The 16,024-nt window shown below is 45.3% G+C and overlaps 2 protein-coding genes across 4 annotated transcripts; one reads left to right on the plus strand and one right to left on the minus strand.

Moving 5' to 3' along the window:
- Positions 1-5,237: 5,237 nt before the first annotated feature.
- Positions 5,238-6,566, plus strand: LOC125592990. Of its 3 annotated transcripts, none has more exons than XM_048768788.1 (3): positions 5,238-5,427; positions 5,509-6,148; positions 6,230-6,566. In XM_048768788.1, the coding sequence occupies exons 1-3, from the start codon at positions 5,332-5,334 to the stop codon at positions 6,325-6,327; spliced, it is 834 nt and encodes a 277-aa protein (XP_048624745.1). In that variant the 5' UTR covers positions 5,238-5,331; the 3' UTR covers positions 6,328-6,566. The 3 variants fall into 3 exon arrangements, with proteins under 3 accessions (XP_048624745.1, XP_048624746.1, XP_048624744.1); XM_048768789.1 differs by having other exon boundaries at positions 6,236-6,566; XM_048768787.1 differs by having other exon boundaries at positions 5,509-6,566.
- A 339-nt stretch (positions 6,567-6,905) lies between these two features.
- Positions 6,906-11,198, minus strand: LOC106366389. Its single transcript, XM_022710605.2, has one exon. The coding sequence runs from the start codon at positions 11,196-11,198 to the stop codon at positions 7,518-7,520; it is 3,681 nt and encodes a 1,226-aa protein (XP_022566326.2). The 3' UTR covers positions 6,906-7,517.
- Positions 11,199-16,024: the final 4,826 nt, after the last annotated feature.

Here is a 16,024-nt window from a genome sequence, read left to right on the forward strand (position 1 = left end):
GCGCGACGTAACCAGAACCAATATGAACACGAGGAAGACTTCAACCCTCCCCCAAGGGCGCGACAAAATCAGAACCAGTACCCAAACCACATCAAGCTCAAAGCTCTAGTATACGCGGGAAAGGTGGATCCGGAAGCTTACCTTGACTGGGAAAAGAGAATGGATCATATCTTTGAGTACTACAACCATCCAGGTCCAAAGAGAGTAGCACTCGCTGTGGCTCAGCTTACTGAAAATGCGCTGGTATGGTGGGACAGATTGACATCAGATCAAAGGAGAAACCAACTGAGGCAACTCGAGTCTTAGTTAGACATGAAGGATCTCATGCGCCAGCGGTTTGTTCCACAGCACTTCCACAAAGACTTGCAAAGGCGTTTTAGAACTCTGAAGCAAGGGACTAAGTCCGTAGAAGAATACTATGAGGAGTTTGAGCGCTTGAGAAATCGGCTAGGGCTCAACGAGGATGAAGAATCCATCATGCCTCAGTTTGTTGATGGGTTACAAGATCGGATCAGTAGTAAAGTGGAGAGGCAGAACTACCTATACTTCAAGGATCTATTCCACTTGGCCATTCAAGCCGAGCAGCATATCAAGAAGACAACCAGAAGTAAATCACAAGTTACTTGGGGTTCAAGCAACAACAACAATAGCTATAGCAAACCGGTGGATAAGGGCAAAGGAATTGATTTGGGCAATCAGAACAAGACCCGTCCTACTGAGCAAACTAGAGACAACCGGCATGTCTGAGAAAACTTCTCACGTCTGTTACGTTTGTGGGTGCTGGCAGACCGGTCATTACTTCAATTTTTGCCCGATCTACTTCTATGCCAGCAGCGGACACTTTATGTCCCAGGACAATTCCATCGTTAACCATAAAGTGGCATTTTTCCCAATTTAGAACGAGGTTCTTTTCTTCACATCTTGCCAAAACTTTACATAAGTTATCGAGACAGTTTTTGAAACTGGATCCATATACTGAGAAATCGTCCATAAAGACTTCCATGAAATCTTCTATCATATCAGTAAAGATTGACATCATGCATCGTTGGAAGGTGGCAGGGGCATTACAAAGTCCGAATGGCATTCTGCGGTATGCGAATGTTCCATAAGGGCATGCAAAGGTGGTCTTTTCTTGATCGTCAAGATGTATAGGGATTTGGAAAAATCCAGAGTATCCGTCAAGAAAACAATAGTATTGGTGGTTTGCCCATCTTTCCAACATTCGATCAATGAAGGGTAAAGGAAAGTGATCTTTTCTGGTGGCAGCGTTTAGCTTCCTATAATCGATACACATTCGATGTCCAGTGACAGTTCGCGTGGGAATGAGTTCGTCCTTTTCATTCTTCACTACAGTGATTCCGCCTTTTTCTGTACGACATGCACAGGGCTGACCCAATTGCTATCCGATATCGGGTAAATGACTCCGGCATCTAGAAGTTTAATTATTTCCTTTTTAACAACTTCTTTCAAGTTCGGGTTCAGTCTCCTTTGGTGTTCCACTGAGGATTTCGAACCGTCTTCTAGGTGAATCCGGTGCATGCACAGATCTGGAGAAATGCTAAGAATATCCTCGAGAGAGTATCCGAGGGTTTTCCTATATTTTCGTAGTTTATTTAATAACAACGCAAGTTCTCCATTGGTCAGGTTGGCGTTTACGATTACGGGGTAGGAATTTTTATAGAGAAAATTATATTTGAGTCCAGCGGGTAGCTGTTTTAACTCAATCTTTGGTGCCTTTTCTGGATCCCATTCGTCCAAGGAGGATGGTTGTCGGACGACAGCTTTCATTAAATATCGATCGACGTTGATATCCGAAGTGTCATCCTCATCAACGTTCACTATTTCCATACTTGCGTCCATTAATCGTGTGTATTCCTTAGCTCTACTGTCGACACTAAATGTTTCTTCTTCACTAGATATGAGTACTTTTTCCAGGGGATCATCTAAGCAAAGGTTTATGAAGGATTCTTCAATCAATTCACAGATATCATCCACATAGGAAGTCTGTTTACCGATCAAAGGTCGTCTTATCAGCTTATCCATGTCGAAGGTCATCGGAATGTTTCCAATGTTCAGACATATTCTACCCTCTTTGACATCGATTATCGCACCTGCTGTATCTAGAAATGGTCTACCCAAAATGAGGGGATCCTTCGGTTCATTTTGGTTTTTCAGCACCACGAAGTCCGTTGGGACGTGACAACGTTAATCCTTATCGGCACGTCGGCACGCACTCCCTCAGGTAATCTAACGGATCTATCGGCTAGAACCAAAGTTATTTTGGTAGGTTTGAACTTATCGTATCCTATGGATATCGCGACAGAGTGCAGCATGAGGTTCACGCTGGAACCTAGGTCACAAAGGAATCGAGGAAAACTTTTATCCCGTATATTTCAATCCAAAACAAAGCGGCCCGGATCGGGTCTCTTGATCGGAGTTTCGCCTTGGATTATTGCACTTACTTACTCTTAAACCATCATGACGCTGCGCTCAGCTGTTGGATACCATGTCCTTTACATATTTTTTTATTGAAGGTGATACTTTTATGGCGTCACTCAATGGCATCTCCAACGTGATCTTATCGAATGCTTTCTTGCAGATCGATTTATCTAACTCTTGCTTGGTCTGCGTCTTGTTCGGAGCGAAGGGTGGTAAAGTTCTATACACTCTTTCCACGGCTGGTTCAGCAGGAGTTGAGCGTCGATTGACATTATTTTCACATTGTCGATCGATATTTACCGTAGCATGTCGATCGACGTTGGTTCTTTCTTGTCGATCGATTTCCACATCTTCTTCCAACTCTTCTTCTTCCTCCTCGAGGTCGATGGCCGCTTCCTCAGTGTTGGGCAGCTCTTTCTCTCGAGGTGTTTCTGACTCGGTATTGGGATCATCAAGGATTATCGGGCGTGACCTATTTTCACCGGTTTCCTCGACTACAGCACATTTTTCTGCGTTGTTAATTTCTATTGTGCTCGGAATTAGGTGTTTTCCGCTTCTTAGTAACACGGCATTAACCTAACGTTTCTGGTTCGCGTCAGTCCGTCCAGGGAGACGTCATGCCGCTCTTTTGATGGTGGTTACGTTCTCCGCGACTTGACCATCCCGTCTTTTAATGTATTCATTTAAAGCGTTGAACTTCCTCATCAGCTCACTGTATATTATGTCTATCTTTCCGTTCAGGTCAGTGGCCAGTGTGCGTTTTCCCGTGAAAGCTTGATTTAGTCTAAACTTCGCTCTGCCTCTGCGTGATCCAACAGTAGCATCGTAATTTTGGGTGAAGCTATCGGGGTTAGGGATAGGGTACTTATTTTTCAAGGTTTGGATATCTACGAAATCTACTTGTTGTTCTAATTCAGATAGAGTGTCATCGTCAATTTGGTAAATCCCAAATTGGTTCTGTCCCTCAAAAGCGGAATGAAAAGAATCCAGGGATTCTTTGATTTTGGTTAAAGGTGACCCATCAATTTAGTCAACTCTCCTTCCTCGCTCTACGTCCATCATTTCGTAGGATCTACCCGTAGCTACAATTTTTATCAGACGCCTTGCCTCTTTAGGGTTCCTGGAACTGAAGCTCCTTTCACTGGCAGTGTCAAGCGTGATTTGGTAATGCAAGTTAACACCTCCGTAAAAGGTATTAATGAGTTGTGGCTCTGAATAGCCATGATGGGGACATTCAAGTTGGTAGCTCTTGAATCTCTCCCATGCGTTTCTGAATGATTCTCGTGGACCTTGAGGGAATGTGAAGATTTTCTTCCTTACATCCCAGTAATGCGTCTCATCAAAGAATTGATTGGTGAAGGTACTCCTTCTCTCCTTCCAACAGGTCAAAGATCCTGTTGGTAGTTGGTCTAGCCATTTTCTGGCGTCGCCTTCTAAGGAGAATGGAAAGAGTTTACAACGATTGTCTTCGTCATCCATCATATCTTCTAGATACTCGATGTGATCGTGTGGGTGCTCTGAGATGGTCCCACGAAAAGGGTTTTGACGTACCATGAATAAGTATTCGAGGCTAACCCCGGATTTCTGATAGACTATGGATTTGACCCGTTTTCATCCATAGTTTATAGGTGTTTTTACTAATATTTATATTATTACAGAGTCTATTTATTATATTTATAAGATCATGAATGTTTTGGAGATAAGTGATGATTTTGGAGCATTTTGGAGATATTTGGAGCAAGTGTGAGAGACAAGGTTTCACTTCTTAGATTTAGGTTAGGTCAAGAGAGATGAATGAGAATCGTGGGCTGAATCCCGTAAATAAACTTGAAGAATGAATATGATTTTATTGATGAGTTGAAAGATGATGAATACAAAGGAATGTATCTTGAGATGATTGCTAAAGAATACGTAATCCTTTTAATCTAGTACAAAAGTTGATATATGGAAAAGAGATGGCTTGTCTTTTATCTTCTCCGTCTTTATATAGTCTAGGTTTCGTTGGCAACCCTTCAACTGTTCTCCTAGATATTTGGCTTCAATTACGGAGCTCGCTTTAGGCTCCTCTTGACCGAGTCTCTTAAGGTGTTAGCTCACTTTCTGTCGTGACCTCTGCTATGATGTCTCCCAGGTCCAGTCGTCAGCTCGGCTTTCAGCTCCCTTTGTTATGATGGGCTTATCGCAACCCACATGCTAGCTCACGCTTATCGGTACCTCACCTGAGGGTCATATTCGGGTCCAACAGTTGCCCCCAGCTTCCGAATAAAATCCTTTGTCTCGGAAGCTAGAATCTAGCTATCGATCTTATCTTTTCGTTAAAATAATGATTAGTTCTTAGTATTTCCATTGTTCCAGTTTCGGCTTCAATGATTTTATCGCTTTGAAGTTTTTAAACTTAAGGATTTCCATTGTTCCAGTTTCGGCAGGCGATTCGGTTGTATCGATCTCAACTGGTGCTAGTGCTTCGGGAACTGAAAAGTCTCAGCCAGGTGACATGACTCTGCGACCGTCATTCCGTTCTAGGGGTAACCCCTCTAAAGCTGCCAGTGCTTCTCGTGGAAGCGACAGGAACCAAGGAGGATCATTCCTTATCTCAATGAAGGAAGTTTTGGACGACGGAGGATCCAAACCTGTTGTCGAGACTGCTCCAACTGAGGTTGTAGCTCAGGATGCTGCTCCTCTCCCTGTGGTCCAGGTGCCGGAGGCTGACTACCAGGCTCCGAAGGGTACCTCTGAGATCGAGCCGTCGAGACACAAGAGGCCCAGGATCGATCAGGGCGGGCTTCCATCCGTTCTTCTTCCTCGTCCTCTAGAGGAGGGACTGTTGGGTGGAGCTTTACCCATTCGAAGCCTGGGTCGATCCTGGATGACTCTTGGGGCCTAGCTGCGATAATGAGGCACCTGAAGAGCGTGGGATGTCCCCTTCCAGCGCTCAAGGACCTGACTAACCGAGATGAGTATCTCGATATTGCCCACTGTATGGGTCAGGTACGTGATCTCTATCTGTTATTTGTTTACATTCTTTGGAGACGATGATATATATATATATTTTCTTTGGATTTATTGCAGTTGGCTGGGGCTGTTAACAGGGCCCAGCTCAGGTTTGAGAATGCTCTGTGTGCTGCCCCCAATGCTGGTGAACTTGCTGAGGTTACCGAGATGGTTAAGGCAGCCAAAACCGATCTTGACCAAGCCCGGGTTCGAATTTCTGAACTCGAAGCCGAAGTGACGAGGCTAGGCTCGAAGGCCGATGCTCAGCAAGGAGAGATCGAGAGTCAAAAGCTCGATATCCAGGTGAAGAGCAGGAGGATCAATGATTTAGAGGCTGCTCGAAAGATAGCTGAGCATCAAGTACGTGAGCTCATTGCCTCATCCCGGGATAGCCAGAAGAACAAGGAAGCTGAAGTCAAGCTGGCTGTCAGGGAAGGGAAGAAAGAAGTCGCCGAAGCTTACGGCAAGATCCTGGTCTGTGTTAAGGAGAAGTTTGCTAGGAAGAAAGATGAGGTCGACGCTTTGGTGTACGCTCAGGAGCTCCAAGCTAATGCCGACCTCTTGAAGGATATGCTGAACAACAAGATCCAAAGCGTTGAAGAGGAGTACAACCAATTGGTGGCCTTATTACCAGAAGCGACAACTGCGTATGAGAAGGCTCAAGTCTCTGACTTCTCGGTCAGCAAGCTTCCTCTTCCCCAGATCTCGGAGAGTTCAGGTACTTTCGAGATTAACATGTTTAATCCATCCTTTTCTGGGGAGTATGGCTCTAATTTGGGTTTGATGGCTCCTGACTTAGCTCCAGTCGAGGCAGCAATAGGAGGTGACGGCAATGTGGTCGATGAGGGAGTTCCTGCCGGTGCTGGTGATCCGATTCAGGAAGAGAAGGAAGATTGAGAGCTACGGCTCTTTTAACTTTATGTTTTGTGTTTTTAAGACTTCGGCCTAAGGGCTTTGTTTCGTTATGTTTTGTGACTTAGTGCCTGAGGAGGCCTTTAAACCTTAACGCTTGCTGGATTTCAATAGCCTGGGGAGGTTTTTAAACCCTTTCTTATGTTTAAATCGTGGCTATTATTTCTGTTTTAAGTTTTTGAACTTAACCTCGTTTCATTTAATCATAGTGATTGCGAATCTCAGATGAGTTGTGTGCCGTCATCGTTGAGTCGGATTAGGACCTTTAGTCTTTATTTATGATAAGCATTTAGCTTAATGGATATTCGGTCGTGATAACCTTAAAGAGAAGTTCTTGATTTTAGCTCGGGGACCTGAGTCCGATTCGAAAGGTTCTGGGACCTGGTTGTTCAGGTTCGTAGGAACCTGGATTTAGATTTATAGGGACCTGAGTTAATTCGAAGGACTTCGAGGCCTTTGAAGTTTAACGGATGAAAATTGAGGAATTTCAGGATTTTCCTGATTCTTTAGGATTTTAAGACCTTTCGATTTTGATAAGGGTTTCAAGACCTTTTTGGTTTTGATTATGATTTTAGGACCTGGTTGATTGTTAAGGATTTTGCGGCCTTAACAGTTGTCAAGGATTTTAGGACCTTGTTGATTGTTAAGGATTTTGAGACCTTAGTTTATGTTAAGGATTTTAGGACCTTGCTGATTGTTAAGGATTTTAAGACCTTAGTTTATGTTAAGGATTTTAGGACCTGATTGTTAAGGATTTTAAGACCTTGGTTTATGTTAAGGATTTTAAGACCTTTGGGTGTATTAAGGATTTCAAGACCTTTGGGTGTATTAAGGATTTTAAGACCTTAGGTTCAGGTTTTTAGGGACCTGAATGTATTCGAGATTGTTGAGCTTAGGTCCCGATTTAGGGGGACCTAAATTTTCTTGGAGGGTTTTAAGACCTTTGATGTTTATGAAACTGAATCAATCGTTTTATTAATATCAGATATCAGAGAATACATGATTCAGATTATTTACGCAGTAACTATTTTTAGGCTAAGTGTTCTTGGTAACACCTGCCCCTTTGGCTTAGGTGAGGAGGTTGGTGAGAAGAGGTTGGGGCTGCACTCATGACGGAGTTGCCTACGTACCCAGTCAAGGGATCAAGCCAAACGTAGTTCAGGGGTTTTAGGTACCTAATGATAGTATCTTTTGAGGTTCGTGGCGTTCCACGATCGGATTTCAGGTACCCCGGTTCGTACCTTCTGGAGTTTGTAAACTCCGGGTCGTACTATGTGGATAATTCGGTAGGGTCCTTCCCAGTTGGTTCCTAACTTTCCAGCTCCCGGTTCTTTTGTTCCTTCGAACACTTTCCTAAGCACTAGGTCCCCTACGGCGAACTGTCGGGGCCTTACTTTGGAATTGTAGTGTCGTGCCATTGCTTGCTGATAATTTTGAATGCGAAGCAAGGCTTGGTCTCGTCTTTCCTCGATCAGGTCGAGGCTATCCATCAGGAGCTGGTTATTAGCTGCGGGATTTGAGGTGCAGAGCTCCCGTCTGAGGCTACCTGCGGTGGTTTCTGCTGGGACGACAGCTTCCATCCCGTAAGCTAAGGAGAAGGGAGTTTCCTCTGTAGCTTTTCGTGGGGTGGTTCGGCAGGCCCATAGTACTTCGGGTAGTTTTTCCGACCAAAGCTCCTTTTGGGCTCCTAGGCGTTTCTTGAGGTTTGCTAAAACTGATTTGTTAGCAGCCTCCGCCTGTCCGTTCCCTTGAGGTCGCCGAGGTGATGAGAAGGTGAGGCGGATGTTCCATTTATCGCAGAAACTTTTGAAGTCGTGGGATATGAACTGTCCTCCATTGTCGGTTACGATTTCGTATGGGACGCCATGCCTGCATACGATGTTTTTCCAAACAAATCCTTCGACCTCGAATCTGTTTATTTGTTGGAAAGCTTCAGCTTCAATCCATTTCGTGAAGTAGTCGGTTAGGACCAGGAGGTTTAGTAACTTCTTTCCTTTCCCTGAAGGTACCAATGGACCTATAATGTCCATAGACCACCTCATGAATGGGTAGGGAGCTGATATGTTAGACAGCTTTTCCGCTGGTTGGTGTATGATCGGTGCATGCCTTTGGCATTTGTCGCACGATGAGGAGTAGACCTCACAATCTGCGATAATGGTAGGCCAGAAGTAGCCTTGTCTTTTTATTCGGATGGCTAAGGCTCTGCCTCCGGAATGGTTTCCACAGGAACCGTCGTGCATTTCCTTCATGAGTTTCATAGCTACTAGGCCGTGAACGCATTTTAGGTAAGGTCCGGAGACACTTCGTTTGTGGAGGGCTGACTCGATTATACAGTATCTTGCTGCTAAGGCTTTGAGTTTTCGAGCCTCCCACTTGTTGGGTGGAATTTTTCCCTCTAGGATGTAATCCATGATCGGTATTCTCCAGTCTTCTCTCCCTACAACTTTGTTGTGAAGAGAGGAGGGAGATTCCTGTTCGGGACCTGGTGCCGTGGTGCCCCCGGAGATATTCGTTGGAGTAGGTTCTGGGTTCTGAGGAATATCTCCAATTTCCTCGTTATCCCCTGTGGTTTGTGTAGCGTTCCTAGATGCGTTTTTAAGAGCGGTGCGGCTTCTTGTTTGGACTTTATAGACAAGTGGCTCCGAGGTCTGGATGGTGCCTCCGGAGGTACTCGTAGAGTTAGGCTCTAGGGAGTCTGAACTTCGGTGAGTACCTTCACTTTTGTCGTTGTTTTCCGGGTTCTGGGTTGCTTTCCTGGAGGTGCGCTTTCTAAAGCTGCGTGTTCTAGTTTTCGGGAACCAGAATGTCGTGAAAACTTGGGTAGCTACCGTCGGGAGGCTGTTATCCTCTATTTTTTCCTTTGGTTTGCTATCCATCTCAGCCTTGGTAGCTATGTCGATACTTGGCTTCTCGATTCCTTCCACGGGTATAATTCGTTTTACGAGAGGGTCGGATGTGGAAGCTAATGCGGCGAGCGCGTCTGCTGAGGAGTTCTCCCCTCGTGGGATCCTCGTTAGCTCGAACTTGTCAAACTGCTTTGTGAGGTTTAGGACGACCTCGAGGTATGCCCCCATTCTTTCGTCCCTTGTTTCGTATTCCCCGTGAAACTGGCTAGCTACCAGCTGCGAGTCGCTGTAGGCGTTTAGCTCCCGAATTCCGAGGCTCAGGGCGAGCTTTAATCCAGCGATTAGTGCTTCGTACTCGGCCTCGTTGTTGGAAGCGTTAAATCCAAGTCTATAGGATTGTTCGATGGTTTCTCCGGCTGAGGAGGTTAGTCTTAAACCGACACCGGAGCCTTGCCTTGACGAGGCTCCGTCCACGTATAGGCTCCATTTCGGAACCTCTGTTTCCTGGTCTAGATGTTCGGATGCTAGCTCAATAACGAAATCGGCGAGGACCTGAGCTTTTGCTGCTGCTCGGGGTCTGTACTCGATGTCGTACTCGCTGAGCTCTATAGCCCATTTTGCTAATCGTCCGGATTGGCTAGGGCTATGCAGAATCGTCCGTAATGGTTGTGAGGTCATTACGATGATCGAGTGCGATTGGAAATAAGGTCGCAGCTTCCTGGCAGCTGTCACGACTGCTAGGGCTAGTTTTTCCATGGTGGGATATCTCGTCTCGGCGTCTATTAAGCTTTTGCTAATATAATAGACAGGTCTCTGTTCGTTTTGTTCCTCTCGTACTAGCACTCCGCTGACTGCAGCTGCCGACACGGCGAGGTACAGGTACAGTGGTTCTCCTACTACAGGTTTGGATAGTATCGGAGGTTCCGAGAGGTAAGCCTTCAGCTGTTTGAAGGCTTCTTCGCACTTTTCATCCCATAAGAACTTCTTATTATTTTTCAGAAGTTTATAGAATGGAAGGCATTTATCGGTGGACCTGGAGATGAATCGATTTAGTGCTGCGATCCGTCCGGTCAATCTTTGTACCTCTCTGGTCGTTTTAGGTGATGGCATTTCCAGGAATGTCGCTATTTGTTTCGGGTTGGCTTCGATGCCTCTTTCGGTTACGAGGTAACCTAGGAATTCGCCGGAAGGTACTCCGAAGGTACACTTAGCTGGGTTTAGCTTCATGTCGTATTTGTTGAGGATTTCGAAACATTCTCTTAGATGGGAGATGTGGTCCTCCCCCTTTGAGGATTTGACTAACATGTCGTCGATGTAGACTTCCATGGTTTTTCCGAGTTGTCCAGCGAACATTTTATTTACTAACCTTTGATAGGTAGCTCCCGCGTTTTTCAAACCAAACGGCATGACCTTGTAACAATAGGTTCCTCGTTCAGTTATGAATGCGGTTTTCTCTTGATCCTCAGGATCCATCATAATCTGGTTATATCCTGAAAAGGCATCCATAAAGGACAAGAGCTTGTGTCCAGCCGTTGCTTCGACCAAACGATCGATATGAGGTAACGGGAAGCTGTCCTTAGGACAGGCTTTGTTTAAATCGGTGAAGTCTACACAGATTCTCCATTTCCCATTCTTCTTTTTTACTACCACTGGGTTAGCTAGCCAATCGGGGTATTGTACCTCTCGGATGGACCCGGCCTTTGTTAGTCGATCGACCTCGTCGTTGACAGCTTGGGCTTTTTCTAGACCTAGCTTACGACGTTTCTGTTTGATCGGTTTAAAAGTAGGGTCTACATTGAGCTTATGAGTGGTGACATTTGCATCTATGCCTTTCATGTCGCTGGTGGTCCATGCAAAGGTTTTGATATTCTGTTTTAGGAATTCGACGAGCTCCTTTTTGGTTTCGAGAGGTAGCTCGGATCCGATGCTCACATGTTTCTCAGGATTTGAGTCGTCGATGCTAACTTTTTCGGTGAGGTTCTTAGGGGGACCTCGGATATTTCGTTGCATTTCGCGACTCTCCTGGATCTGTAATTGCTATTGGGGGGATTCTTTTATGATCTCGAATCCTCCCAGGTAACAGATCCTTGAAATCTTTTGGCTACCGTGTATGGTAGCTATTCCGTTGGTTGTTGGAAATTTCACGCATTGGTGATAAGTTGAAGCTACTGCTTTCATCTTATGAATCCAAGGCCTTCCGAGGATTGCGTGGAAAGGGGATGGTTTGTCGACAACTATGAAGTTGGTCATTTTCATGACTCCGCCAGCTATAATTGGGAGCTTAATTGTTCCCAATGAGGTGGCTGTTTCACCTGAGAAACCTACGAGGTTGGATTTCTGGTCGACAATTTCGTAGTCGTCTATTTCCATTCCCTTTAGTGCGTTGTAGAAAATAAGATCGACGGAGCTTCCGGTGTCGATCATGAGCTTAGGTACCTCGTACCCTGCTATATTTAATGTTATGACAAGGGCATCGTCGTGAGGTCTATCGAGGTCTAATGTCTCACTCTCCCAGAAAGAGATCTTAGTGTTAGACTCAGGCTTGGTCGGTTTGGACTGAGTGTTTGACACAGCTTTCCGTACGTGACTTTTAATAGAGTTAACGGAGTCTTGACACACATCGGACCCTCCAAGGATGTAATCGATCCTTGAGCCAGGGCTCGATTGGGGAGGTGGTTTACTCAAGAGGGCCTCGATTTGTAGGCTTTTTCCTTGTGGAAACTTTCCAAGGATCATATCGACTCTCTTTTTGGGAGCTGGGGGTGGTGAGTCTGTTTCTTTTTCAGGTGACCTCTCGCGTTTTGGAGAGCTATCTCTGGGACCTCTCTTCTGATAAGGTTGTGGCTTTTTGAGGTCCACATCTTTTATTTCTCCGGCTGCGAATTTAGCAGCCAGTTGTCGTTGGAGGTCCCAACATTCTTCGGTTGAATGTCCCTTTCGATCGTGGTAAGAGCAATGTTTGCTCTCGTCATAACCTTTGGACCAGGGGGCTTTAGCTGTCGCGGCGACAGGTTTTTCTTCCTTGTCTTCCTCGACTACGTAAGAATGTTCTCCCTGGGTCTGATTATTTCGGGAGCTACCTCTTTTGTGAGGTCCCTTTCCATCGGAGGCTTCGCCTTTCGGGTGACTCTGGGGTTTTCTGTGGAGCTTATCTAATGCTGCCATTTCCTCCTCCAAGGTAATGTATCTAGAGGCCTTATGGAGGGCGTCATCGATAGTTGGAGGGGGATTTAGCGTTAGCTCCGAGAAGAAACCTGATTTATACCAGAGACCTCTCCTAAGAGCCTCAATGGCTACCTGATCGTTGGGATTCGAGAGTTTAGTTCTTACTGCTCTGAACTTTTCGATGTAGACTCGCAGTGAGTCTTCCAATCCTTGTCTGATCTTCCAGAGGTCAGCCTCAGACGCTTGTTTCAGGATGTGAGTTGAATATTGCTTCATAAAGGCGTTAGCCAATTGATCGAAACTGTCTATAGAGTTCGGCTCGAGGCTGGAGAACCATTCGAGAGCTGTTCCGATCAGGTTTTCGGCAAATGTTCTGCAATATCCTGCATCACACTCTTCCTTTGTGAAGTGAGCTTTAACGATAGCTAATCGGAAGGCTCTTAAATAGGCCTTTGGGTCTGCGTTCCCATCGTATTCAGGAATCTTAATTTTTCGAGTATCTCTTATGTAAGAGTTGGCAATTCTATCGGTGAACGGAGTTCCACGAGTCTCCTCAATTAAGCTCTCGATTTCGGGAGCTGAGCTCGTTACCTTGTGAACTTGAGCTCCCAATTTCTGGAGAGCTGCGTGGGTTCGCTCCATGTACCTGCGAATTGCGTCAGGTCCCTCGAAGGGGAGGACATTTGGGTCATTATCAGATACTCGGCGAGCAGGTTCCTGGCGAGACCGAGCTCGGTCGTCTTCCCAGCTAGCTGGCGAAATAGGTCGCTCATTGGTCCTTAGGCTCCGAGCGAGGTTAGTGCGGAGAGCTGCAGGATCAGCATCCGTCCTTTGGTATTCGTCTGTGCTTGGGGTTGAAACCCTAGCTTGAAACACCGAAGCTGATGTTCTGCCCCCGGACGGTATGTTGGTTCCTGCTCCAGACCCGGAAGGAGGTGGCGGTGGAGGCAAACGGGTGCTCCCACCGGTGTTTCGATCAGGCATGGAGCTAGTTGTAGCTACATTGCTCCCCATGGTGCTGGTGATAGGAGGGGTAAACGCAGGAGCTGTCCTAGCGCGAGGCGTTTGGAAAGCAGGTTCCTGCCCTTCTGCACCTGGGCTATCAGGGGAGAAGTTCAGGCGCTCTCTAGGGAAGGAAGGGTCAGCTAACCGTTCATGGAAAGTGACTCCTCTTCCCTGGTGGACGGACGGTTGGGTCGTTGCGGATTGAGATCTGGTTATCTCTTCGAACTGTTGCTGCCGTTCGGCTAACTGTTGCACCGTTCGCTCGGTCTCTTGAGCTTTGTCCACTAACTGGAGCATCATCCGACGGATCTCAGAAAGCTGATCTTCCGTTTGGTTCGGAGCGGATTGATGCGATGGGTTATTGAGGGCTGAGGACCCAGAGTTGGTCCCTCCGGAGGCTCTCGGGTTATTTGCCCCCGGAGCAGTGCGATTCGGTGAGCTATTGCTCTGGTTCGATTGATCGGGGTTAGATGGATTCGTTCCGTCTAATGGATTCATCCTTTAAGCTTTAGAGAAAGGGATTCGATTATTTGTCCCCACAGACGGCGCCAATTGTGAGAGACAAGGTTTCACTTCTTAGATTTAGGTTAGGTCAAGAGAGATGAATGAGAATCGTGGGCTGAATCCCGTAAATAAACTTGAAGAATGAATATGATTTTATTGATGAGTTGAAAGATGATGAATACAAAGGAATGTATCTTGAGATGATTGCTAAAGAATACGTAATGCTTTTAATCTAGTACAAAAGTTGATATATGGAAAAGAGATGGCTTGTCTTTTATCTTCTCCGTCTTTATATAGTCTAGGTTTCGTTGGCAACCCTTCAACTGTTCTCCTAGATATTTGGCTTCAATTACGGAGCTCGCTTTAGGCTCCTCTTGACCGAGTCTCTTAAGGTGTTAGCTCACTTTCTGTCGTGACCTCTGCTATGATGTCTCCCAGGTCCAGTCGTCAGCTCGGCTTTCAGCTCCCTTTGTTATGATGGGCTTATCGCAACCCACATGCTAGCTCACGCTTATCGGTACCTCACCTGAGGGTCATATTCGGGTCCAACAGCAAGCACCCGAGATGACCATCGAGATCGACAATCGGTCGATATTGGAGAGCTAGAATCGATCGATACACAAGTCATGGTATCGATCGATAGCGAAGCGCGTAGAAGCCTGTTTGGTCACAGCCGACTTGAAGCCCAAGATTTCACTATTTTACAAGATTGCCCCTGACGTGTTTTACCCTAATTATATAAGTTTTGCCGCCATGTTAGAGGCAGAGTGTGTTTTCTTTGTGTTTCATTGTTTTATTGATAGATAAGAGAGAAGATCCAAAGTTATAATTTGTGATTGTAACTCCATTGATATTTATCTTATTTATTCTATGAAGTTTTTATACCTAACTATTGTTATGAATTGCTTAGCCATGTCTGAGTAGTTCTCTTGTTAGATTTTAGGGTTTAAATAGGTTATGAGGGATTAGCCCCAACTATAGATTGCTGAGTTGTGATAATCATCTTTATAATTGTTCAGTAATGCATGTGTCTAGATTAGCTACCAAGAACTTTCCCTAGGATTGATTGATAAAAGCCATAGCTAATTCTCATCATGAAAACATTCTAATTGAACTTTGTTTCCTGCTATGAGCATGGCGAGTGCTGATCAAGTGAGCTTAGTACGCATTCATTCAACATGCGCATAAAGCTTGACTAGAGCGCGTCGATCTATATCATACTTGAATAATCGATCGACGGTGCAAAAGGTGTATCGATCGATACGCCCATTGGAATATCGATCGACACTTTATATAGATCAATATAACGAGAGTTGAGATCATAGATCTAGTTAATAGTCAACAAGTCAATGCTCGCAAAGGCCAAAAGACTTGTTGATCAAATAGTTGAGCTTTACATTATCATGCATGCAACTCATTAGGCATCTATAGGATTATAATTCCAACTTTCCTGAATAAAAACCCTAAGTCTAGCTATTTCCATTTTAAGCACCAAAACCTCAAAACTTGCTATTGAACAAATACTTGTTCAATATAAAACTGCAATTACTTTCAAAACTCTTAAAAACATCTTGCTTAACAAATCATATTAAAATCTCTAGGTTCCCTAGCTCCCTGTGAATTCGATCCCTAAGTACTACAACTCGACCTCTTATTTGAGAGAGTATAAATCACTTCTTAGGGTAATTTGAGTGGTATCAAATTTGGCGCCGTTGCCAGGGAGCTTTGATCGCCTGTTTTCAAATTTTTGTTAAGTATTCTGACAGAAATTTATTTTTTTCTTTGATTTTCAGGTACATGTCCAGCAGTTCCAGAAGCAACAAGGAATCACAACTGATATTCTCACCAGATCCTGCAAGTCTGGAACGCACGATCCGTAAGGAAGGGCGCTCCCTATCGACTGACAACAACAACTCCGTGTCGCTCGATTATGCTCAACAACCGTCGACCCAGACACCAGTCATGTCGACAGATTCTCGCTCACCCCTATCAATCGACATTCCATCTCGGACATTGATCGATACTGATCTGCGAGCAATGGTTGCGCCTTTCATACTTGTTCGGGAAAACGATGGAGACCTGCATGACCAGTAGGATCATCTGCGTAATGCAGCAGGTCAGAGAATAGATGCTCTGGGGGCTGCAATCCCTGAGCCTGATGC

Source organism: Brassica napus, chromosome C9, assembly GCF_020379485.1.
Source record: "Brassica napus cultivar Da-Ae chromosome C9, Da-Ae, whole genome shotgun sequence".
NCBI classification, from domain to species: Eukaryota; Viridiplantae; Streptophyta; class Magnoliopsida; order Brassicales; family Brassicaceae; genus Brassica; species Brassica napus.